We start from the raw sequence: 26,777 nt of genomic DNA, 5'->3' as shown, positions 1-26,777 counted from the left end.
CTATAGTAGATTTGTAGTCTGGGGGTCCTCTTGGCCCCACAGCATTGATGCTATATCCTTGGTGGCAGCTGCAGCCTGGAGTGTCTTCTATCTGCTCTGTTGCTTCACCAGCAGCACCGACTAGTGGAAGTTATCCATGGTATTGTCATTTATGCCATGATAACCTCCAGATTGAATTACTGGAATGCATTGTATATCTACTGCCTTGAAAATGGTCCAGAAGCTTCAAAGGGCACAGAATGTCTCCACACCATTCTAGGTAGTGTCCTAGGAAGAAAAGAAGGTCAACTGAAGCCAAATTGGGTAGCATTATTTAACAGTTTGAATCCCTCAAAGAATAAAGTCCCATCTTGTCCCATCTTCATTGATATAAGATCCTATGCCTCCAGTTTAGGAGCAACTTAAATCAACCATAGTTAATCTCCAGCTTTAAGAAATACTAGGCAGTTTTTGTATTTATTCTTGTTTTTCACCTACTAAGAGACTTGTGCTTTTTGCCTAAGACTGAAGACAGATCCTGGGCATCAGCTGGTTTTTATATTCCCATAGATGGTTGCAACCATGGCATGTTCCTGCTTCCTAACCTGAAACTTGCATAGCACATGACAGAGCCTCATTTGAATGCTCTGCCTCCTTCCACATTCTGTCTTCAGATTTTGATGAGATGCATACAGCATGGTTTCACCACTCACTAGGTCCCCTCACCCCATCTTGCATTGGAGCGCCAGTGTGTTTATCTGGGGGGGGGGCAATAGGTGGAAGGGACCAAGGCCTATCAGAACAGTCCTAACCTCAGATGGGCAACAGTGGGGTATGGTTGAATGGCACAGCCTCCAAAGCCTTGCTGCTCAAACCAGGTGGGCAAAACTCTGCTCCATGCTACACCAGCCTGCCACTGGCATAGCAATTGGACCTGATCCAGCAGATCCAATAACAGAATCCATACCCCTGCTTCTCTCATGGATCCAGGTATCTCCTTAGTTTATTAGGCATCTACTGAATGGGATGAGATATTGCTGCAGCTGCTTCAAACATGACTGTGGATTATTGGTTTGTGTTTAAGAGCAGCATTCAATGTTGGCCATATACTTCATTTTAGCTTGCTGTACTTTATCTCTCTGTGTTTTGGTTTGGTTTGCAATGTATTGGTTGTTTTTTGTATTTTTAACTGTCTTTGGCTGATTTTATTGCACTTGGCCTTGAGACAATTAGGCAGAAGGTGATTAATGTGTTGTTGTTGTTTGTTAGTAATGTACCTCAAAATAATCAGTGTAAAATTGTTAATTTGAGGTACATTGAGATTATATTCTAGTTTTTTGAGGCCTATCAAGTGCTTCAATGGGATCTATTTACTTCTTGGCATGTGGTTGCATGTTTTCAAGCTTGCACCCAACTATGTAATTATTTTTCAATTGTTGCTGCAAGAACAACATTTTGTCCTTGTTAGAAACTGTTTAGTAAGTTTAAAAAAAATACTTTGGTATAAAATGTGCAGTAATACTTGAAACTATTTTTATGTAGAATTAGACAGTTTTGAACATGCTATTCTTGTTGGCTTAGTTACAGCTAAGGCTATATTTATAGTCTAATTTTGCTTTGGTTTTATTGCACTTTTTAAATATTAGCTTTCGAAATGTTAGGCTTACTTCAACTTTTAAGGCTCATATTGCTTTCTAAATATTGGGTGTGGCCAACAAGAGATCCAAAATAAACTGGATGAAAACTGAAGGAAATCTAAAATACTTAGTGTTTCTAAACTAGGCATTTGAAACAGGAGTGTAGCTGTTGAAAACCCCCTGTGGAGGAGTTACTTAACAGAGTGAAGATGGTGACTTTATTTTGTGTATGTGTGAGTGTTCGAAAATGCTGTGACTTTAGGTTGCATTCCTAGTCATACTTACTGATGAGTAAACTCCATCAAATTTAGTCAGCTTGCTTCTGAGTAGACATGCATAAGGAATATACTGTTAGGCCTGTAAATATATAGTTTTTCTTTAGGGAATGAACACATTCTCAGTGGCTTCAGAGTTTCTATCTGTGAAGAAGGTTGTTTACTTATGACGGGGTGGAGAACCTATAGCTCTCCAACTCTAGTCAGCCCTGAGCCATCCTGACTTATGGCTGGGGATAATGAGAATTGTAGTTCAGCAACAGCTAGAGGCTCCTAGGTTAGCAGCACATAACCCAGAGAATTGTGTTCATCTTCATAACTGAGTGCTATTTCATTGTCCCACCTCCAGTATGGGCTGGCTCCTAGGTTACAAGTCCCTATAGGATTCTATTGATACAATACCAGTTCTAGGGTACAAAAGATGAGTTGCTTTTGCCTTTCTTCACTTTTTGTACTTGACGACTGTAAAGGACTCAGTCTTTGTTCCAACCATACATTTGCATTTCTCTGTATGTTTTGGCAACCCAGTACTGTTGTCCTTTCATGATTTAAATCTTAGGGTTGTATATGGGCTCTAGTGGAGCTCCAAAAAAGCATTCCAGGGTGTGGAGATAGTATGCCCATGCCTGTTAACAGCCCATCTAAAGCACACACATATTCATCAATAGATACCATAGTTACTGTTTATTTAAGACTTATTCAGACAATAGATGGCTTCCTGTCATAGGGTGATACAATGCAATATACTGAACATGCTCACACTTCTTGTGTGTTGCTGGCTTACCATAGTTTATGCTAATGCGTGCTGCCCAATTTTTCTTGCTTCATTTTCCTCTGGGATAAACAAACCATGACACCACAGTTAAGCTTGGCTGCTTGTGACATCTGAATTCAGGATCCTGGCTTTTTGCTTCATAAGAAGCAGGTCTCATTAGCCAGCTGTAAACCATAGTTTTGTTATTGGTTTATGAAACAAGGCTTTTGAGGGATCAGTAAACCAGGTTTCTAGGCTCAGATGTTCTAGGAAGCACGGCTTTGCGCAGAAATATAATACCACAACAGTCCCCCACTTACTGTATTGCACATTTCTTAGGTTCAAACTTTGGTGTTTTGAAGGAATGCTAGTTTTAAAATGTAAAATTGCCTAGTAGTATATATTTTTCTACTAGTACTAAGCAAGTGGAACCTGCAACTAAAAGGGGCACTGTGGGCTGCTCCTGTTCAGTGTTTTATGCATATTGTGTTATTTTTTTAAATTGTGGATACTGTATTACCATTAATTAATTCCTTGAACATCTTTCATTTCTGCCCCTGCAGATGGTTGAGAATAGTTCTTTGATATGAACCAAGAAGTGACCTGTCCTGGCAGTTTGATGTTTCTCTCTACACTCTTTATAGCTATGTGTGTCTTCTTCCACCCCCACTTTTTGTTCCCTTCTTTCCATTCCACCATTACATGGTTTTCTGCCATCCCCATGCATGTTCTCTGTCCACTGAGGATACTCAGAACTTATTGAGTGGGTAGGTGGGTATTTTATCCTGTTCAGGATTCTTTCCTAAATATTTTTTTTTGTACTTCTGCAAACCTTCTTGTGCATGGCTGGCTTTCATTCGGGCTTACATAACTGTGAGCGCTGAATAGTCATTGGCCCATGGCCTGTTTCGCCCCCCCCCTTTTGTTTCACTAGAAGGTCGTGGCCCAAGTCTTCTGTAGGACTGTGTGTGTATATTCAAGAACTGGGCCCCAAGTTTCAAACTTAGCATGGGAAGAAAAGCTGCATATGCCACTGAATTTTCTCAGGAACATTGGCATCAGCCCCAAACCTCGAATGTATAATGCCCATGTTGTTTCCCTTCCCTAATGATCTGGCTTAATTTCAAGGTTTTTCCATGCATAATCAATGGAAAGAGAGATTTTCCACTTTGTTTTGGCACCTTTTTCTCTCTCTCTCTCTCCAAATGATCTCAAGTCTTCATACAAATGTTACAGATAACCTAGTACACCTGTTTGCTTGACACTCCAAACTTGGCTTGCAGAGTGTTCTGTTTTTCAGCACTTGTCCTAAGGAGCTGATATCCCAGCCAATATTTTAGTCCTGTTGGCAAGGAGGCATTAGTGTAAAAGAAACATGTGCATGAATACACACTGTTTAATTATTAACACAGTTGCAATTGGGACATAAAAACCCCTCTTCAAGTGTGCTGCTTGTTCCCATCTGTAGAACTCATGGTTCTCAGTGCGCATTTGAATCTAACGGTGAAATTGGCAAGAATTCTAACACTATACTTTCCCAACAAGAGTGAATTGCAAGACAGTTGTTATTCCACAGATTTCTTTAAACATACTGGTGTTTAATATGTCTATTTCAAAAAAGGGGGAAATGCTAGTCAGTTATATGAGCTAGGCTGATGGTTCATGGGCTGCTCATGGTGTAAAATGTAGGCAGACAACCAGAAAACTACTGTGTAAATATATTACTATCATTATTATTACTATTATTGTTATATATTTATACCCGCCTTTTTCCCTGATGGGATTCAAAGTGGCTTATAAAAATAAGAACTGCTAAAAACATAGAAAAAGCAGTCATTAAGAACAATTAAACTTTGTTAGAAGTAAAACTGTATATAATTATAAAATATATTAGAACCATAAAAATCCTTACAGCACAAACAGCCCAGCACCATTTATATATATAAAAAAGCCCGTGTTCAACCAAACTACAGTGGTACCTTGGGTTAAGTACTTAATTCGTTCCGGAAGTCCATTCTTAACCTGAAACTGTTCTTGACCTGAAGCCTTTGGGGCCTCCTGCTGCTGCTGCTGCGCCACCAGAGCATGATTTCTGTTCTCGCCCTGAAGCAAAGTTCTTAACCTGAGGTACTATTTCTGGGTTAGCGGAGTCTGTAACCTGAAGCGTATGCAACCTGAAGTGTATGTAACCCGAGGTACCACTGTATTAATATAATATTCACATTGTTAACTTCTTCAGCATAAATGGGGGGGGGGGGAGAAATCCCTGTGAAATACCAAACACATTTCAACCCTTATGTCATCATGCTCAATGCCTAGTAGTAAGAAATCACAAAGCCTCAAAAGTGCAATAAGTTCCTTTGAAGCATCCCAAATCTTCATACATACTAGAGGTTCCTGGGGATTTTGATGTGCGTTCAGTCATAGTGTCCAGATACTTCTCCCTCTGCATAGAACAAACTTTGAAGCCGCAGAGGCTGTTTCTTAGATGGTGTGAGATGAATTATGGTGCAGACGGGAGTGCCTCTTTTAGTTTTCCTGCAGTGCTCTCCTGTTGCAGCAGTTGGGATGATTGCAGAATACAGATTATGGCATTTTGCACAAACCAAAATGTCTCCGTGGGTTTGTGGGGTGCAGATTTTGAATGTTATGACTGAAATACATTGTAATCCAGTGGGAGTTGTTGAGGTGGGGCATGGTAAATATCCAGATTAAATAAGATGATTTAATTAGGAATCAAATTTTGTGACATATGCAAATTTCTTCCTTTGGTTTCACCCCCCTCTTTGCAATTACAGCCACATGCTATGTAGTAACCTTAGGGTCAAATGAGATGTGATATTAAATGAGACAGATGGATGCCAACAAGGCACAGAAAGCAGGGCCCAAAGTGGGAACTTGGTCAAGCTTTTAACACTTTCCCCCCTGCTTGCAAACTTGGTTTGAGGCCCATGGGCCTGATAACTACTTTAAAAAAAATATCATGAAAATACTATTTCCATTAATGGCACCACATCTTGTTAGGCTTTTGCGTCTCCTACTGGGAGAAAAGAGAAGTTGTTTCAGGAGTTGTGAGAAAAAGGTTCAGAAAACCCCTTTGCTACCTTCCCCTTCTGATGCTTTCACCACACATTCCTCTATCCATGTCCAACAGTGTTTCTCAACCTTGGGTCCTCAGATGTTGTTAGACTACAACTCCCATCATCCCTGATCTCTGGCCTTGCTAGCTAGGGATGATGGGAGTTGTAGTTCAACAACATCTGGGGACCCAAGGTTGAGAAAGGCTGGCTTAGAAGTACCGGTAAGTCCCATTGAGCTAAAATTGGTACAGGATTGTAACAATGATTTCTTTCTTGCTTTATTGGAATTCTAATCAATGATTCTTCATGTTTAGGCTGTCCAAATACACACAAAAATTACATTAACCTGATCTTAGCAATTTGTGTGCTATCGGTTTTTTTGTTTTTGTTTTTTAACAAGATCTTTTTGAAATATTGGAGAGTTTGAAGTATTCTTTTAAAACAACAAGACCACAGCTCAGTGCAGCTCCTGGGAACTTGTGAACAGACCTCGCAAACAGGGACAAGGATTGCTGGAGGAGACGGAAGATAGTGAGCTTGTGTCTTTTGGAGTAAGGCTGCTTGCTTGCTTGCTTTTCTGAGCTTCTTAAAAGTTTGATAGATTGATAGCAGGCCTCAGGGACTGGCTGAGTGCTCTGTTAGAGGCTTGATTACTTTTCCTGATTACTTTTCTTTCATTGCAGACCTGAGGGAGTGTGTGGCTGATTGCTCTGTGGGAACACAGGATCTGAGGGGGAGGAGTTACAGCTGAGAGGGAACCAGGCTGAGGGAGGAGTTAGCAACCAGCAGCAGTCAAACTTAGCTCAGTGTAGATCCTAGGAGCTCAGGACCAGACCTCGCAAGCAGGGACATTTGCGAGGGAGTTTAAGGGGGAGTCCCAGAGTTCTGTCTTTTGGTGTGCATAGGACCAGAGACATGGAGGGTGAGGGAGCTGCTGCATTGACCTGTAACACCTGTGCCATGTTTATCATTCTGCCAGAGAACAAGCAACAGTACACTTGTAGCAAGTGCAAGCTGGTTGTCTTGCTGGAAGAGAAGGTGCAGCAACTTGAGGCCCACCTAGCCACACCTCAAGCCAACAGGACAGAGTTAGTTGATAGAACTGAGTTGACTGAGATTGAGCACCAAGATAGATGGGGTGCCTCCAGGGTGGAGAAATATTGTGCATTGCAAGAGTCTAACCCCTGGAGGAATGTGACACATAGAAGTAGGACAGTCACAAACCACACTTTGTCATTAGAGTTACAAAATCACTTCCATGGTCTCACCTTGGACACTGATTCTGGGCCAGAGAAGCTAAGAGAGCAATTGCCAACCTCAGAAGAGATGACGGTGGCTGTGAAAGGTACAGTGCACGGAATGATTATTGCCACACACACCCCTCCCCCCCGAGGAGAAAGAGACAGGAGGAGATGGATTAGGAGGAGTCTTTTTCCATTCTTGATCTGACCCCATCAGCTCCAAGGCTTCTGACCATGGATGAGTATGCTGATAATGTACTTGCTACGTGGAGACATGGAGTGTACTCATTAATGGTTCATTGTCACCCTGGAAAAAAAATGACAAGTGGGATGCCGCAGGGTTCTGTCCTGGGCCCAATGTTGTTCAATGTCTTTATAAATGACTTGGATGAAAGAATTGAGGGGATGCTCATCAAATTTGCAAATGACACCAAACTCTGAGGGGTAGCTAATGCCGCAGAAAACAGAATCAGAATTCAAAATGGCCTTAACAGATTGGAGAACTGGGCACAAGCTAACAAAATGAATTTCAATAGGGACACCTGTAAGGTTTGCACTTAGGCAGAAAGAACCAGATGAACAAATATAGGATGGGGGACACCTGTCCTACTAGCAGTACATGTGAAAACGATCTTGGGGTCTTGGTGGACCACAAGCTTAACATGAGTCAACAGTGTGATGAAGCATCAAAAAAAAGCTAATGTTATTCTAGGCTGCATCAACAGAAGTATAGTGTCCAGATCAAGGGAAGTAATAGCACCACTCTATTCTGCTTTAGTCAGACCACACTTGGAATCCTGTGTCCAATTCTGGGCACCACGATTTAAGAAGGATGTTGACAAGCTGGAACGTGTGCAGAGCAGGGCAACCAAGGTGATCAAGGGTCTGGAAACTAAGCCTTATGAGGAGCACCTGAAGGAGGTGGGTTTGTTTAGCCTGGAAAAGAGGAGGCTGAGAGGAGATATGAGAGCCATCTTCAAATATTTTAAGGGCTGTCACATGAAGGAGGCAGCATGTTTGTTTTCTCCTGCTCTGGAGGGTAGGATTCAAACCAATGGCTTCAAGTTGCAAGAAAGGAGATTCTAACTAAACATTCAGAAAAAGCTTTCTGACAGTAAGAGCATCCTCTTCCTCAAGATGCTTATACAGAGAAGGCATCATTTGGTGGTCAGTATACTGTGTAGTTAGAGTTCCACTTCATTACTGGAGATGTAGAGGATGAAAAACACGATCCCATTGTTCAGATGAGAGAAAAAGGTAGGATTCTTAACCTTTATCTAATTTTGTGTTATGGATCTGTGGAAAGTTTGTTTATTGAATTCCAGGCTTTTATGTTTTCAAAGCCCTTTCAAAGCCCTGTTGTAAATTACTTCCGTAGTTATTGCTCTGAAAACCCTTATAAACTTGCAGTATATCTTTTGTGCAGTGATTCCTAAGGTCATGCAACTGATGTCTCCTCTTCCCCCTCCACAGCCTACTGTTTCTTATGCCATGCTATACTCTGCATCAGTGGAACGTTGAGCACATAGGCGATTGCTTAATGGCTGGCATGCAGTAACAGAAATACTAATAAGCCCTTTCACAACAGTGTTGCTCTGTGATCTTGTTGACGGCTTGACTGACACATGAATAGGGTACATTAGAGCTGGTTACTGTGTCCAAATGCAAGCCAAGACATTATGGTAGATAATAAAGAAGAACGACATGGCATGTGAGTGAGGGGAAGCTGACATGTACCAAGAAACTTACTTCCTTTCGCATGAACAGACCTGAACTGTTTTTCTAAAGAAGCACACACCCTGCAAACATTACCAATGCTGTCTTAAAGATGTGATTCAGTAGACTATGAAAAGGAAGACTTTGCAGGACTGGTGGTGCGATATTTGAATATACAAAGGCATTTATTATCATTGGCAATGCATTGGTTTCGGAGAGCTGTGCCCTCAAAATGTTGGTGGACTACAGCTCCCATTATCCCTGACCATTGGTAGTATTAACAAGGACTGGAGGGCACTACATTGACTCAGAATGTGGTGTAATGGGTTACTGGACAGGGTGGAAGGCAGAGAGATTCATGAAAGGGGGCATGTCAGGGTGCCTTGGTGCTCTGAGTTCCCCTGAGATGCATTGTGGGAGCCCAAGCCTCTTAGAATAGTTCTTCCCAGAGTCTTGGTCAGGTAGGATCCTAAGAATAAAAGGGCCTTTCCTCAATGGAGAGACACCATTGGACCCAACACAGTGATACGTAAAAGGTTTTTGAGTTTTTTTCCTGGAGTGAGTGGTAGGTGAATTGGAAAGCAGATTTATTTAAAATATTTATAACCCAATTTTCCTAAAGAATAATCAAAGGTCGTTAACGATATGATTATTAAAACAATGAAACATTAAAATTTGAATTACAAAGCCTGAGCTGCATAAAACAAGAAACCCAGAACCTAATCGATAAAAAGCAGGCTGCAGAGAGCAAAACAAATGCTATTCAATGCTATTTATGTAAAAAAAACCCCACACATTTAAAGTGATATTGCAGTATTTAAAAATAAATCTCATGGGTTTTCTTCTGCTTTGGATTTGTCCCTCGTTCTTGTTTGTAATTCCACCCCAGGGTTGGCGTCCTTGTGCTGGAACACACCCTCTCATTTTTGCTATATAACTTGCTTCACAGCCAAGGCAATTATGGCATAAAACAGTAGCTTTGGAAGTGAAGTAATGTGTCTCTTAAAAGATAATTGCTGACCTCTTACTATCCAGAATGTAATACTTGTCTGCAGCTGGGGGTTTTTTGTTTTGTTTTTAAGTTGCTTGGCTGAAAACTTTGTCAGTATGTCTTGCAAGAAAATATTATTACAAGTGAGAAGTTTGGAGGCCTTGGTTGAAATGGGCACCAAATACTCCCTGTGTTACCTTTATTACAGTTGCCTTACCCAGATGGAAGATGTATGGGAAAAGATTGTCTTTGAGATGGCATCAAAATGTTTGTGTGTATTTCATATTTGTTAATTTATTCTGTTCCAATTTGCCCATCATTCTAATCCCTGGACATCATTCACCCCCTCCCATGATTAAAGCAATAAAAATACATACTAAAATTTTAAACTATATATTAAATACGATGTGATATAGCCGATGAACTATCTTCAGTATTGCTGGTGTTCATTGGGTAGGAAATCTTTTTGGCCTGGTGGGCAAGATCTGTATCTGTCAGGTGATTGACGTGTGGGCTGTCCCAGTTGCTTGTGAAAGTTTCTTGCCCAGCACTTTTAAAGTGTCAGACAAACCAGCTGGATGTCACACACTTGGGAACCAAATTACAAGGAGCTTTGCCAGCCCTGTGCTTTCCAACTACCAAGCATAGGCTTTGCAAAGCGGCCTTCTTCTGCCCTCCCATGGGGAACTTGGCATCACAGTTGATCCATCAAGTTTACACTTCAGCCCTGCGTTTCTGTACAGATCAGGTGCATAAGGAACCAGGTTGCGTAACTGATCACATACGAATCAGCTGTGAAGCAGGTGGCTGTGGTTTGCGGAAAATGGCCTGCAGCTCAGATGTTCCACACCCCTGCATTAATAGGTGGAGAGGTATATTTTTGTCAGCGTTAAGAGGTTAATATCATTGGTGCTAGTCATAGACCTTTTAGGATAGGGAGTTCCACTGACCAGGCACCACCACAGAGGTCTTTTTTGGTGTCGGATGAGAACAACTTTCTCAAATAAATTTTCTGTACAGGCAGTGCTTAATTAACACCTGATTTCTTTGCATGGTGTCTGCAATTGTTGAGTTAGTCCACAGTTGGTACTGATCAACTTAAGTTAAGTTAACCGACTATAAAGATCAAGTTTGCGCTGTAAGTGACCTTATGGCTGTACAAATAGGACCTCAACAGTTGGTGATATGTGTCTCTTTCTGTTATTGTTGTCATTTAGTCATTTAGTTGTGTCCAACTCATTGTGACCCCATGGACCAGAGCACGCCAGGCACTCCTGTCTTCCACTGCCTCCCGCAGTTTGGTCAAACTCATGTTCATAGCTTCAAGAACACTGTCCAACCATCTCGTCCTCTGTCGTCCCCTTCTCCTTGTGCCCTCCATCTTTCCCAACATCAGGGTCTTTTCCAGGGAGTCTTCTCTTCTCATGATGTAGCCAAAGTATTGGAGCCTCAGCTTCACGATCTGTCCTTCCAGTGAGCACTCAGGGCTGATTTCCTTCAGAATGGATAGGTTTGATCTTCATTGCAGTCCATGGGACTCTCAAGAGTCTCCTCCAGCACCAGAATTCAAAAGCATCAATTGTTCGGCGATCAGCCTTCTTTATGGTCCAGCTTTCCCATACATCACTACTGGGAAAACCATAGCTTTAACTATACAGACCTTTGTCGGCAAGGTAATGTCTCTACTTTTTAAGATGATGTCTAGGTTTGTCATTACTTTTTTCCCAAGAAGCAGGCATCTTTTAGTTTCGTGACTGCTGTCTCCATCTGCAGTGATCATGGAGCCCAAGAAAGTAAAATCTCTTCACTGCCTCCATTTCTTCCCCTTCTATTTGCCAGGAGGTGATGGGGCCAGTGGCCATGATCTTAGTTTTTTTCATGTTGAGCTTCAGACAATATTTTGTGCCCTCCTCTTTCACCCTCATTAAAAGGTTCTTTAATTCCTCCTCACTTTCTGCCATCAAGGTTGTGTCATCTGCATACCTGAGGCTGTTGATATTTCTTCCGGCAATATTAATTCCGGTTGGGATTCACCCAGTCCAGCCTTTCGCATGATGAATTCTGCATATAAGTTAGATAAGCAGGGACACAATATACAACCTTGTAGTACTCCTTTCCCAAATTTGAACCAATCAGTTATTCCATATCCAGTTCTAACTGTAGCTTCTTGTCCCACATAGAGATTTCTCAGGAGACAGATGAGATGATCAGGCACTCCCATTTCTTTAAGAAATTGCCATAGTTTGCTGTTTCCTGTTATTAGAATGATTTGATGCCGTGTGCAAATCGTTAATTTTAATGGGATAGATTCTGCCCAGAACTGTTAACTGTATTAATGTGTGACAGTCATATTTGACCTAATTTCATCCCAAATGGAAAGCACCTTAGATAGATTTGCTCCATTATGTTTTGTAAAGTTTTGTTACATCATAACATCATAACAGAGATAGGAGCTTGTGTCCAGACCTGACTTTCATATGCAAGGTACTGTGTTAGTCCAATATTTCCCCCCCTACTAGAGGATTTTATTCAAATGCAGACAACTGCCTAATTCATTTTGTAAATGTTATAATTAAATAAACCTGTGGCAGAGGGCCCAGATCTTGAAAATGGCTGAATGAAACTTGCAGTATTAATTTCTGTGATCAGGCAGCAAACAGGTTAAGCTTGCTTAGAAAATTCTGTGCAGAGGTTTAAAGGTGCTTTGTTGAAACATGATGATCGTCAGCAAAACCTTTTTTCTCTTTAAACGATCACACATACAGGAAATAAATTTAGATGATTAAGTGGGGAACACAATATTTGGACACTTTCTAAAATTTGAAGAGTTGGGGGAAAAAAGGTTTAAAGTTATGTGGGTTTTTTAATTCTTTCTGAAATCTGGCAGAAGCTGCTTTGGGCTTCTTTTTCCACACTTGCACAGACACTTCTGTGTTTTTTACAGTTCCAGTCTCCTCCTTATGGCACGTTTTAGCAGGAAGGCATTGGTTCACGGTAGTATGTAAAAAAAATGGCTATATAATGCTAGCTCCACTGAAGGCTATCAAAGTTCCATTATTTTACTGGAGATGTTGTTATCAATGCATCTGGGCACTTGAGCAGAAACTGGGGCACTTAATCATGCAGCCTTTTTATTTGAACCATCTAAATTATGAATACTGGATTGGTTGCACACACAAACACACGCACACACACACACACACACACACACACACACACACACACTGGATGGGGAACCTCCGCCCCAGGGACTGAATGCGGCCCTGGTCCTTGGAAGTCTCTCCAGGCCACACTCCTTACCAGCCTTGTTTTGTAACCTTCAGTGTTATTGTTCTTGAACTTTGTTAATGCCTCTTACTTGCATGGATGGGTGATCGAGAAGGGTTGTGGCGAGCATATGTACTAGCTATAGCCCACTGTATAAAGGTAACGTTGTCGTTTCTTTTTCCAACCACTTCTACCTCTGGCCCTTCCCTTCACTAGTATGTGGCCCCTGGAAGATTTCCAAGAAGGGAATGCATCCTTCCCTTCCCACAATGTGGGAAAAGGTTCCAAACTGTGGCCCCACCAGTATTTCCCATTCCAGGAGCCAGCTTGTTCTCCAGCCAGAGTGTGGAATCTTTGTCCCTCCCTCCATATGCAGTGGGAGTAATTCATATTTCCCTGTGTAGTCTTGCATTTCCAGCAGTTTTCCCACTGCAGCTTCGTGTTCTGGATGGTAAACTCCATTAAGCATCCTTGGCATGTGCTCAGTCTATAAAATGAAGTCAGTCTTGGCCACTGCTTCAACTGTTTTACTAGGATCATTTCAGGGCTGTGGAATCCCTAGCCAGTCTACAAGCGAGATCAGCCAGGTGTTTCTAATTCTCATACTGAGTTTTAGAAACCGTATGTGTGGGTGAAAGAACAAGCAAATTGATAGAGAAATTCTGTTCTTTCTGATTAGCATTTTTGGCAGGACTGGAACATTTTGTTGGGCTTTAAATGCTGATTTTCTCAAATAGAGTAGGCTAGACAAAATTTTAAATGCTAGTCAGGATTCAACAAATTTTGATTGGCAAGCCATTATTTGTCCTAATCACAAATATTGTCCATCTGCCTATGCTCCCTTTTTCCTCTGAGGCATTTGCACAGCCTCCTGATGGCTGTAATTGTGAGGGGGGAAGCAGAGTTCTGTTTGAAGAGTATCTCAACATGCACATGTTCTGTTGGAGAGCGTCACAGAGTTGTGACGAGGAATTTAAGCTTAGGCCGGCTGTAATCAATATTTTCATGTACTTTTCTGATCATATTTTTGTTGTATGTCTATGGCTGTGTCGTCTTTCCCTCACCTCAGGGGTGGAGAACCTGTGGCCTTCCAGATCTCGTTGAACTACAACTCCTGTCATCCTTCACCATTAGCTGGGCTGATGGGATTTGGAATTCATCAAAAAATTTAGAGGGCCAACATTTGCCATTCTTGCCTACTGTAACCTTACCTTAGCTAGGTACGTTCATGGGCCAATCCAATGCCAAATGCTGAACTGAGATGCCATATCTCTTTCCAGCATTGGAGGACACCCATCACCAAGCTACCAAACCAGGTAGACAAGTTGGCAGTAACGTTCCAGTTATTCTTTAAAACTAAGCACCAGCGCTTAAAGAAGAGATAGAAGGAAAATATGCCATCATCCATTCTCTCCCAACACATGCAACATACCCCCACACTCCCACCTTTGAAATTATCCTGAAGAACAGCTAATGTCCTTCTGTGGACATTCAGTTTCTGTTCCCTACCTACTGTAGGTAATTATTACTGCTCAGTTGCTTAAGCACTCTTAAGTAATGACAGGTGCTTGTGTTGTACCATGTAGAATGATTCTTATGAAAGATTAAAAGCCCACAGGTGTTCATGCATAGCTCATGTGTTGTATACTGGCACCATGTAATTAAATGTAATTGCTGAACATTCTAAGCTAGATCTAGATATTTTTAAATAATGAACTGCAACTCAGTGTTGTTAAGCTTGCTCACTTATGAGCAATATAACAAATCCCATATTACTTGTGAATGTAGGACAGGACCATTTATTTTTCGATTGTAATGATCTTATTTTTTAGTATTGCTTTTTGATCTTATCTAAGTAAATTATCACTTATTGTTTAGAGAAAGTATGCCTCAACTCCTCATTCATTCCTTGGTCTTTTCCGCCCATGAAATGATTTGCTGTTTTTAAACTTCTCATTAAAAAGGACTAATGCTATTGATTGGGGGGTTGCTTTTTAAACCAGGCCCCTTACTTACCTGGGATCCATTAATAGGCTATACCAGTGACCTTGATAAACTAACATCATATCTTGAAAGCAGAGAATGTTATACATGAACTAAAGTATTGAGATGATCTGCCCCTCAATTAATTCTGGGGAAAATAACGCTGGTTTTGCTGTCTTGCTAAGAATTTGTTTCCTACATACTTTACGCATAGACTTAATTTTTTTACATATTTCACATATAGGAAACTATGTTTTAACGTATGTTGAACTTCATGTGATTTTAAACATCTTTAAAACTACAAATTATGGTGATGTTGTCCTGGACTTACTGACCTTTGTTCAAGCTTTACTACTGATCTTATGTGGTGTTTAGATTTTATTATGAAATACTGAAAGAAAAAAAAAGAGGGTGCAAGTAAGAGCCAGATAGTATTTAACACAATCTGGAGAGAGAGAGAGCAAACACTTCAGCTTGTGCAGAGCTTCTCCTTTCAGTGTTATATAATTAATTGCACATCTTTATGAAATGTTGTCCTTCATGGAGATTTTCCGGGTTTACAATGTGAACTGGTGGCATCTTGTATGCTCTCTTCTGCATTTTAGGAAAAAATTCCATTATGAAACTTAAACCTTCCCATTTGCAAGACGACAGCTGAAAACATAGAACCCCTTTGAACAGTCATAATAAAGGAGACAGATAAATGTTTGTGCTTTTTCAACTGTTCCTATCCCATTGCAAAATAAGTAGCTGTTTTAGGTTTCTGGTTTTGTTTTAAAGTTAACGTTTAGAGACAGGTGGTGTTAAAATAATGTGGAGACATAATACCAGTAAGGCATAAAGTACCAGATTAAATACAGCTGCTAATCTCAAATATGTTGGTTTTTTAAGTAAAAATGAAGACCCTTTGATACCAGGCTTAACTGTGATTGCCCAGGATGGTTGACTGGCTTTAATTTCGGTCTCCTTGGTGGGATGTTCAGTGCAGTCAAAAGAGAGGTCAGGATATAGTGGTAGATCTCTGGCTGATTTGCAGTAGATCACTGAGGATTTCTGACTCCTACTTTAATGATAGCAAACCACCACCACCCCCGTCCCCATAAGGCTGCTGAAACTAAGCAAGCTTGAGAGGAAGTGAAGAATGGTTTTTTTGTGTGAAAGGACTGTGAGCTCACATCTGGAACTGAGAACAAATTCCCGGGCTGAGATACACACAAGAGGTGTCCTGTTCCTTAATTCTTAGTATACACCCACCCAGCCCCTTCCTATGCCACTTGGATACAGCTGGTGGACCCTTGGTTTTCTAGGGAAAAGACAAGTAGATCCCTTAAACTTGAATTTTACCCACCCCTTCCTTTGTGCATTCTTAAACAGCAGTGATAAACCCCCCACAAAAATTATTGGATGAAAGATGTGAGAAATATCCTGTGTTCTTATTACTTAAAAGAAAGTAGTCTTCCAGCATTCCTAGAATCAGGAGCAAGGCAAATAATTTGCCAAACCATATAGTTTCAGGGAGTGTCCACCAAAGTGCACTCTTAATTTGTCGGATCAAGATAGCTGTTCTTGCGGTTGTTCTTCGTGTCGAGTTTGGTTATATGAGATGTGGGTGCATCAGTACTGCTGCATCTCATACCATCCCAAGATAATTTGAATTATTTCCCACTTGAATCCAACCCAATCTTGCTCCAGCTACTGCTTTATAGTTGGAGAATATGTAGGATGGGAAGCTAGAGAAAGTCAGGCAACAGCACTTCTCAAAAGGGTGTGAACAAGTTGTACCTGATACAGTTGCTGGTGTGCTTGTTGCATTTGATGGCAGTTGCTACCAGTATTTGGTCTGTGAACCCTGGAAAGAATACGTGTCTCTGACCTGCTTGCAAAGTGTCAGTTGTCATTAGATTCACCAACCCACTTGTGGATAAGTTTTTCCCTCCCATGTTCAGTATAAGCCAGAAGGTAACAGCTGGCACTTTCAGCAGTAAGGCAGGCCAACCAGTGTCAGCTATACTGTTAGTTCCAGCTTTAGCTGTCAAGACCAAAGATAGGATTCACACATATCTCCACCTCCCACTTACAAAATGGAGGTGCTGCTGCCTGCTTCACTTTCTTTCTTGAAATAGCACAGAGAAGGCAGAATATCCTCAGAACCATACTAGAGGATCCTCAGGGCTGATGTAAGCTACAGTGAGGGGGGGGAAGTATTTGACTCCCTGCTAAATTTGCCTGTTTGCCCTCTGACAGAGAAATGACCAGTCCTTAATTTTAATGGTAGGTTTATTGTAGCTGTGAGAGACAGAATAACAACAGGAAAACCCCCCAGAAACCCAGAAGACATTTTTTTCATTGGTCCATCCAGGATGTGCCTTTGTTTCAATTCAGGCTCATTGATGTTGGACCATCACATGAATAACAGCATGTTAGGCACATGATGTTGCTTGGCTTGAACCTTTGTATATTTTACTATGCACATCAATTCTAGTTTATTCCCACAGTAAGGCAGCTGCCATTTTCAGATGCTGATAAAAGAGCTTCTTGTTCTCTCTACTGTTGCCCTGGGGAACCCTTTAATGGAAGCCTGAATTAATTTTGAGGCTGTGTTCTAACATTTGCTCTAGGTGGTTGATTATATAGTTAATTGTACTTGGTTTAATAAAAGAAACAAGTAATTTAAAAGATAAGACTCTCCTGATTACCTTTTTTATTGCCAACAAGGTATTTTGTTCAATCAAGAAATTTATTTAAAATTGTTAGGATTTTTTTATGGTCTGTGTTTAAGGGAATAGATTTATAAGATGAGTGAGTGAAGAATATTTCATTAGGCAAGGTACCTAGAATCAGGTCAGTGAAGAGTATTAGCTTCTCTCTTGCCTCTGAGGTATTCCTATTAAAACTGCTACCATGACTCAATGTTGTGTGAACTGTCGCCTATTAATTTGAACCTTAAATCTCACAAGCCAATCCTTTCAAAGTACCGTATTTTTCGCACCATAGGACGCACTTTTTCCCTCCTAAAAAGCAAGGGAAAATGTGTGTGCGTCCTATGGAGCGAATGCAGGCTTTCGCTGAAGCCTGGAAAGTGAGAGGGGTGGGTGCGCACCGACCCCTCTCGCTCTCCAGGCTTCAGGAAGCTATCCGCTAGCCGTGGGAGACCCAGCTCTCCCACGGCTAGCGGAGCGCTGCATTAATCCCGAAGCTTGGGGCGTGCGGAGCTCAGCGCGCCCCAAGCTTCTGGGTGCCGGCAAGGTCTCCGCTAGCCGTCTAGACCTTGCCGGCACCCAGAAGCTTGGGGCGCGCTGAGCTCCGCAGCCCCAAGCTTCGGGATTAGCGCTCCGCTAGCGTGTCTAGGCTGTGGATAGCAGCCTGCTTCCCGGAGCGTCGGGCGCCCTGAAAGCAGAGCGCCCGGCGCTTCGGGAACTCATCCGCAGCCTAGGCAACCCTGCGGGAGATCCCGCAGGGATGTCTAGGCTGCGGATAGCAGCCTGCTTCCCGGAGCGTCGGGCGCCCTGAAAGCAGAGCGCCCGGCGCTTCGGGAACTCATCCGCAGCCTAGGCAACCCTGCGGGAGATCCCGCAGGGATGTCTAGGCTGCGGATAGCAGCCTGCTTCCCGGAGCGTCGGGCGACCTGAAAGCAGAGCGCCCGGCGCTTCGGGAACTCATCCGCAGCCTAGGCAACCCTGCGGGAGATCCCGCAGGGATGTCTAGGCTGCGGATAGCAGCCTGCTTTCCGGAGCGTCGGGCGACCTGAAAGCAGAGCGCCCGGCGCTTCGGGAACACATCCGCAGCCTAGGCAACCCTGCGGGAGGTCCCGCAGGGATGTCTAGGCTGCGGATAGCAGCCTGCTTCCCGGAGCGTCAGGCGCCCTGAAAGCAGAGCGCCCGGCGCTTCGGGAACACATCCGCAGGGTGGGGAGCCCTGCAGGAGTTCCCTGCAAGGCTCCCCAAGCTGCGGATAGCAGCCTGCCGCCCGGCGGGTGGGGCGCCCTGAATCAGAGCGCCCCTCGCGCCAGGCAGACATCCGCAGGGTGGGGAGCCCTGCAGGAGTTCCCTGCAAGGCTCCCCAAGCTGCGGATAGCAGCCTGCCGCCCGGCGGGCGGGGCGCCCTGAATCAGAGCGCCCCTCGCGCCGGGCAGACATCCGCAGGGTGGGGAGCCCTGCAGGAGTTGCCTGCAAGGCTCCCCAAGCTGCGGATAGCAGCCTGCCGCCTGGCGGGTGGAGCGCCCTGAATCAGAGCGCCCCTCGCGCCGGGCAGACATCCGCAGGGTGGGGAGCCCTGCAGGAGTTCCCCGCAAGGCTCCCCAAGCTGCGGATAGCAGCCTGCCGCCCGGCGGGTGGGGCGCCCTGAATCAGAGCGCCCCTCGCGCCGGGCAGACATCCGCAGGGTGGGGAGCCCTGCAGGAGTTCCCTGCAAGGCTCTCCAAGCTGCGGATAGCAGCCTGCCGCCCGGCGGGTGGGGCGCCCTGAAGCAGAGCGCCCCTCGCGCCAGGCAGACATCAGCCAGCCCCACAAGCTCGGGGGACAGCAGGGAGGCGCAGCGCCACTATCCCGCTGTTCCTCGACCTGGTTCGGTTTCCCTGACCTGCTTTTGGGGGGGGGAAATAAAGGGGAAAAAATTTCCCTTTATTTCCCCCCCAAAAAACTAGGTGCGCCCTATGGTCCGGTGCGTCCAATCGTGCGAAAAATACGGTAGCTTTTCTTGAACCATGTGATAAAATGGTATTTCAAACTACTTGCTCAATGGCGAGTATGGCCCACCAACCATTTACCAATGGACTAGCTCCACCATGTCACTTTCAAATGTTGGTTCCCCTCAATTACACTAAAATTTTGACTTTTTTCTGCTGCTCTATGGAATTATAGAGTGCCTTTTTACAATTATTCTGCTAAGCAGTTTTGTACTGTTTCTGTGAAAAAGCTGTTTCTATTCCACTCAAATTGGGGCTGCATTCCAGTCTCCTGTGTGAGTTAGACATAGACTACAAAGGGTTTATGGAACCATCTAGTTGAGGAAGCAGTGCAGCCTCATGAGTGAAATTGCGTGTTCATGGCACTTGGAAGGAAGAGCTGAGTTGTGACTTTAGATGCACTTAGAACCATAGAATTGTAGAGGTGAATGAGACAACAAGGATCATCCAGTGCAACCCCCTGCAATGCAGGAATCTTTTGCCCACAGTGGGGCTCAAAACCACAAGCTTGAGATTTAGAGTCATTCTCTACCAACTGAGCTATCCCTCATGGACCTTTACTTAATGGGTTAAGTGTCTCGTAAATATGCTAAGAGTACAGCTTGTCAAGGAGCTGATCACCTTTTAAAAAAATTGATTGAAACTGGTTGTTGCCTGAGACTGTTAAATAAACGATGAAGTTGCTATAAGCTTATTAATTGGTCATTCTGACATGAGGAAGGATCAGTTTATATAACATTGCAGAGGATTGCGGCTCCTATAATAGAAGTATAAAAGCCATGTGCACAAGGTGGACTGTGGTGATCAGGGCGGATTTTCCCACTGCTTTATATGAGGTTAGGCATCCCTACAATAAAAATTGTGCATCCCTCACAACTGATGATGCCCTGCATGTGTTTTGCCTTTGAGGCTTTGGTGCTTTTTGTACCATATTTTCAAAAGTAAAATATGACTCTGGCTTTATGGCTGTGACATAAAATTCCCAAAAGTTAAAAGGATAGGTAGGGCAAGTAAGGTAATGTGTCTTCCTCCTCTCTCCTTTCTCTGTCGTTTCTTTCGGTTGCCTTTCTCGCTCTGCACCCACGCTAGAATCTTGGTGTCCAGCCAGTCCCAATCAAAGTTAGCCCAAACAATCCAATTTGTAAACCCAGTGAGCTCTCCAGCTGCTCATTTATTTGTTGAAAATCAGGGCCAAACCTGCCACTTCAGATATTTTCTTGTTTGCTGTTCAGAAGTTATTTGCAATATTTGGCGAAGTATCTTCCATTCTTTTCTGAATAAACTCCTTTGCAACTCTAGATGCACTCTAAACATAGTGTTACAAAAGCCAAAATAAATGTCTCTTCTGGCTGATGAGCACCAGACAACTTATTCTGTTTGCTGATATGTCAAATTCTATCAGGCAACTTTAATACCTTTATATCTAAAGTATGAAACTGGCAGTAATATGGCAGATGGTATGTGTTTGTTTGAACCAGGCAGCTAGATAATTTGATTCTGTGTATGTAACTAGAGATTTTTTTGGGGGAAATTGTTTATTCCTTTGGATTTTATAATAAATACCACTGCTTCTGTGACAACTAGTTAAAACAAAACCGTCCTAAAGTAAGAAAACTGAATTCTGGTAGTAAAGATGACACTGCCATGGTCAATACAAACTCCATTCTTCACAACAATAATTTTGTTTTGTACCACCCTATAAAAACATGGGAATAACTCTTGTACAGTATACACATCCACCATAGTAATGCGAAAGGAGAAAGTGCAATAGAGGTATAGGTTAAGAAGTGAGCAGATGAGAGTAGATAAGAATTTTAAAAAATAAAATAGAAATAACTTTAAGTGGATTTGATTCTAGCCAAACTTATCATGTTCTCTTTTTTTTAGATTGAAGCAAAGCAGTTCATGGTTTTTGAGAAACATTTCACACCCAAAAGTAAATATTTTTGAAATGCTCTGGGTCATCACCCTTTTTCCTTTGTCTTCTCCACTTCAGCTGCTCTAAACAGACCTCTGATAGAGCAGGTAATGGTTCTGTATAAAGAAAAATACTCTGCAGAGTTGTGCTTTCAGCGAGCTGTAAGGGGAAACAAACAAATTGCCCTGCATACCTATCATGTAAGCACTTGCCTGCATTTGTTCATGGGCTGAAATTGAAATCTGCTTAAAACTATTACCTTGAGGTCTTTTTTTATAGGTTTTGCAGGAACGTATGACTGTGGTAGAGCTGAGGCATGTTCTTGCTATTCTTGTCAGCTGTCCCAGAAGCCTCATTTGCCGGAGGGGTTTTATTTTATCAGGTCTGAATGCATTCATTGATAGTTGTGCTTTTCTCTCTCTCAAGCAGACAGTATGCCTGAATGCTGGGTGGTCACATTTGAATTTTTTATTTTTTTTTATTTTTTTACTACTGCGAGTAGTACAAGAGTAGCTTTAATAGAATGCATAGAGTTTATGTGCACACTTGTTGTGACTACTGCCCAAAGAATACAAAGGGTGTTGTAGTTCTGTGAAGGGACAGAGAGTCCATATAAGCAACCATCTTGGGTACCCATTTAAGAAATAAAGGATGCATTTAACCACACATTTTACCCCACTTCTGCATCTGATGATGTTTGCCACTTGGCAGGAAGATACAGGCAAACAAGTTACCCAAGGATGAGTGAAATGTTTGGGCTCCAAGTATCTTCTCCATGTATTTATATACTATGTTTATATCTACCTTTCCTCGGAGGAGCTCGGGTACATGGTTCTCTTCGTATTTCCCCCTCTCAAATCCACCTGTGATATGTAAGTGATGGTGACTGGCCCAAGCTCATCCAGTGAGCTTATTGGCTAAGTGAGGATTTGAACCCTGGTCTCACAGGTCCTACTCCAGCATTTGAACCACTACACCACACTGTCTTTCCACACCACACTGACTCTAGCCTGTTCCCATATGATAGTGGGAACCAGCTTGTTTTCTGTTACAGGTGTGCTGAGTGCTGAGGTTTGAAAGCACCTTTTCATGGTGTCAGCTATGCCATGCCCTTTTTCAGGATACTCCATTCAGTTACCCCTCAGTTTTTCCCCACCTCCCCAATATTCCATGCCCACTGAGCATGCTCAGTTCTTATTAGGTGGTTCTGTTTGGTGTTTTCAGGCTCCCCCAAGCCTGCTGATACATTCCTGCTGCTGTCTTATCTTTATAAAGACTGGTACAGTGGTACCTCGGATTACAAACACTTTGGGTTACAGACTCCGCTAACCCGGAAGTAGTACCTTGGGTTAAGAACTTTACTTCAGGATGAGAACAGAAATTGCATTCTTGCGGCGCAGCAGCAGCGGGAGGCCCCATTAGCTAAAGTGGTACCTCAGGTAAAGAATGGTTTCAGATTAAGAACGGACCTCCGGAAGGAATTAAGTTCATAACCAGAGGTACCACTGTACATGGAGAATGAGTTTGGCTATTGGTATATACATCTGGAGCATGACTTTTAATACAGGCATGACCTTTAATACAGGTTTAAATATTTAATAGGAAAAAATTGATTTTGTGTAATATACTAGATTCTCTCTTGAAACATTTTTCACACTATCGAGTTTTGAAACATTTAGCTTTCATTTCTTTTCCCCATGTCACCTTTTTATTCTCACAGTAGACTTAATTAGATTTGTGTTCCAGAAACGCTACTTAATCGGCACATTTTGTTCACACAGCAATTCTTTTTCTTCTCTTGTTTTTTCTAGGGATATCAGTATGAACAATATAACAAGGTTACCAGAAGATGCATTCAAGAATTTTCCTTACCTTGAAGAGTTGTGAGTATTGAATCTAACCCACTTTTGTGGCATGGGGTGTGAGTAAATGTTGTCTGAGAAATGCATGTAAAAGTAAATAGTGATATGTGAATCAACTGTGAACAAAGAAGGCATTGTACTTAATAGTTTTTAAAAATCCTATATGTGCTTCAAAGCCAGGATGCTATTTACATGGAACCTTTTTTATAGTAATTATTTTAATTGTGATTGCAGTGATGACATAGGCTTAATTACAGTGCTATCCAAAGATAACACAGGGACTGTGCAATTACCACTGTTTTAAATGGAGCTATGCTAGACTGATTGCATAGCTTTTATAAAATGTGCTATAGTTACTGTGGTTCCCATCAGCCTAGGTTGGGACAAGTACTCTGTGTGTGTGTATGTGTGTGGTGTGTGTGTGTGTGTGTGTGTGTGTGTGTGTGGTGTGTAAAGGTTGGGAAGTGTTGAGAAAGTGAGACTTTGTGAGAAACAACCAGATGTGCTCATTAAATGCATCCCATTTCCTTAAATGTTTCATGTGAAAGTGTATTCCTCACTCATGGCCCCAACCGAACATAAATGAGAAGGGGTTTGAGAACGTGGACGTGAACATGGACAGAACGGGCAATGAAGTAGCAAGAAAAAATAAGCTTAAAGTAGAAAACCCTGTGACATATTGTATCTTCTTTTACTCCATTAAAATACAGCTCCCTTTTTAATAATTCCTCAACAGTGGTGTGGCACACTCAAAGCATACTGAGAGTGCTTTTTTTTTCTTTTTAAAGACAAATTTAAGTTGAAAACCCTCAACGAATAGCTTGGGAATCTCTCAGAGATTAGGGTAGTGCCTATATTCTTTTTTAGGCAGATGTGGTTAGCTTGTGCCCCTTCAGTCATTGTTGGGCTTGCTGGCTGGGGCTGTTGGGAGATGGAGTCCAACAACTTCTCGAGTTCTCCATCTGGAGGTCCAAAGGTTACCTACCCTGTTTTAAATGATTGCTTAAATATGACACAGTAGAACAGTTCCATGCAAGTTTATAGAATATTAATAGCACTACAAATTGATTCAGAATAATGCCATTTAATGCAAAAAATCTTAAATATTGGTTGTAGCTGCTACTGTTTAATTGGTAACAGGCTCAAAATAAAATGCACAAGGGTGGTAATTGGCTACGTGAGAATGTGAGCAGGGAGATCCTTGATGCAAACATTGCTTTGGCAATGATTCGAAAGGTGGGTGGCCATAGACAAGCCATTGTCTTCAGTCCTAGTCCCTGTCCCAGAATATAGAGGAGATGATACTACCAAGCTGCCTTGCAGAGTGTTGCAACGTACCAGGAAAAAAATTAATAATATGTGGAACACTTTAAACATCCTAACAGCACTATATAATTGCTAAGTTAATAAATAATAGACATTTATTAATATTAAAGGAGGCAAGTTATACCAGGTGCTTTATATAATAGATTGAAAACTGTGTTGCATGTTTTATTTTATATATAAATATTTCTATATAAATATTTGCTGTATAGTATGTTGGTGTCCATCTCCTCAGGTGTTTCTATATGTTTAAAATAAATAAGCAACTCTTTGAATGACTTGCATTCATCTCTCCCTACCCCCACCTCTGCCTATAAGTACAAAGCAATAAAACCAAACTATGTGGGTGTTTCAGTTTTTATGTAACTTCTGTAAACTTGGGGTGTGTCTTGAGTTGAGGAGCCGAAAGGCAGAACCTTTAGCCACTATCTACTTGGAACTCCATTGCACAATACCCAAAGTATCTTTATTGCAAACTGTAATGATAGTGCTTAGGAAGAAGAAGAAGCATAGAAAAATTTTCCATTTTATTATGGGACTGAGAAATCCTGATTTAATTTATTACTTGCCTTTCTGGTGCAACAGTCTAACATATTTCTGTTCCCTTGCTACAAAAATGAAAAGAATTTAAGGTGTGTCTTTTTCATCATGCACATTATCAAGCTCGAAAAGCTATACAAGAGAAAAGAAACATACTCACACTCTGTATCCAAGTATACAAATGTGTGAATAGTGTCACCATGACCTGGTTCACACATAAAGCGAAGCTAAACTATGGCTTAGCACAAACGTGTGGGTTCCTGGAAAGGAGATTATGGTTGTTGTACTGCTGTGAACTAATATATGGGTAATTATTATTATTATTATTATTATTATTATTATTATTATTATTATTATTTATTTGTACCCCGCCCATCTGGCTGGGTTTCCCCAGCCACTCTGGGCGGCTTCCAACAAAGATGAAAGATACACTAAAATGTCACATATTAAAAACTTCCCTGAACAGGGCTGCCTTAAGATGTCTTCTGAATGTCAGGTAGATGTTTATCGCTTTGACATCTGATGGGAGGGCGTTCCACAGGGCGGGCGCCACTACCGAGAAGGCCTTCTGCCTGGTTCCCTGTAACTTGGCCTCTCGCAGTGAGGGAACCGCCAGAAGGCCCTCGGAGCTGGACCTCAGCGTCCGGGCAGAACGATGGGGGAGGAGACGCTCCTTCAGACGGTGTTATATGGTCTTGGCGGCCGCTCCCAGTCACCAGTCTAGCTGCCGCATCATACATTTAAATTGCTCCTGTGCCACTGTAGCACTCATGGCTCCCACCAAAAATATTGTGAACTGTAGTTTGTTAAGGGGGCTAGGAATTATAGTTCTATGAGGGCTCTTAACTCTCAGCACCCTAATAGGTTCCCAGGGTTCTTTGGGGAAAGCCATGACAGTCAAAGTGGTATAAGAGTGACCCTGGCTTAGTGTGCTGTCCAAATCCAGGCTTGTGATTTGTCTTGCTACAAACAATCAATGGGTGTATCCAAGGTTTGTTCCTTGAGTTTACAGCTCATGGTTTGTCTTGCTATGACTGCGGTCTTAAGCATAGTTTTCTAGGTGCGAACCCTTATTGCATTTGGCAATCCTTTCTTCTGACTGCATAGGTTCAATTAGTAAAACACAGTGTGACCTTTAGCAAAAGGTTTTCAGGTAGCTGAAATGCATCCTTTAGCGTTTAAAAATATTTCAAAGAAATGTTGCCATTTAAACTGCTAGCATGAAGTAGTGAACCCATCAAAGGAAGAAGTATCTAGCCTCTGCTTGGTTATTTCCTCCTTCTCTGACTTCCTATTTGCTAACCTGTCTCAATAGCAAAACTTGAAAGTGTCATTATCACCTCAGTCACTTGCCAGATCAAGGAGTGTCTGTTAGTTAGTTACCCTAGTGTCATAATTTCTCCTCAGAAAAAAAGTTCTGTGCTCCCCATTCCTGTTTTTGCTCCACAATGCCACTGCTTCAACTACCAGATGTTTCAACAGTGCTGATTTCTTTAAGTGTTGTTGCTGCATGTTTATTTGGTGTTT

General features: G+C 42.3%; 1 protein-coding gene across 1 annotated transcript in view; it reads left to right on the top strand.

The window, feature by feature from the left end:
- LGR4 (leucine rich repeat containing G protein-coupled receptor 4) overlaps nt 1-26,777 on the top strand; it is an 82,125-nt gene that overhangs the window by 16,120 nt on the left and 39,228 nt on the right. Inside the window, exon 2 of the mRNA XM_053389567.1 lies at nt 23,337-23,408. Within this exon, the coding sequence (XP_053245542.1) occupies nt 23,337-23,408 (72 nt within the window). The remainder of the gene's footprint in view (nt 1-23,336; nt 23,409-26,777) is intronic.

The sequence above is a fragment of the Podarcis raffonei genome, chromosome 1, assembly GCF_027172205.1.
Source record: "Podarcis raffonei isolate rPodRaf1 chromosome 1, rPodRaf1.pri, whole genome shotgun sequence".
Taxonomy (NCBI): domain Eukaryota; kingdom Metazoa; phylum Chordata; class Lepidosauria; order Squamata; family Lacertidae; genus Podarcis; species Podarcis raffonei.
Note: the sequence above shows the minus strand (reverse complement) of the source record. Positions and strands in the feature narration are given on the sequence as shown.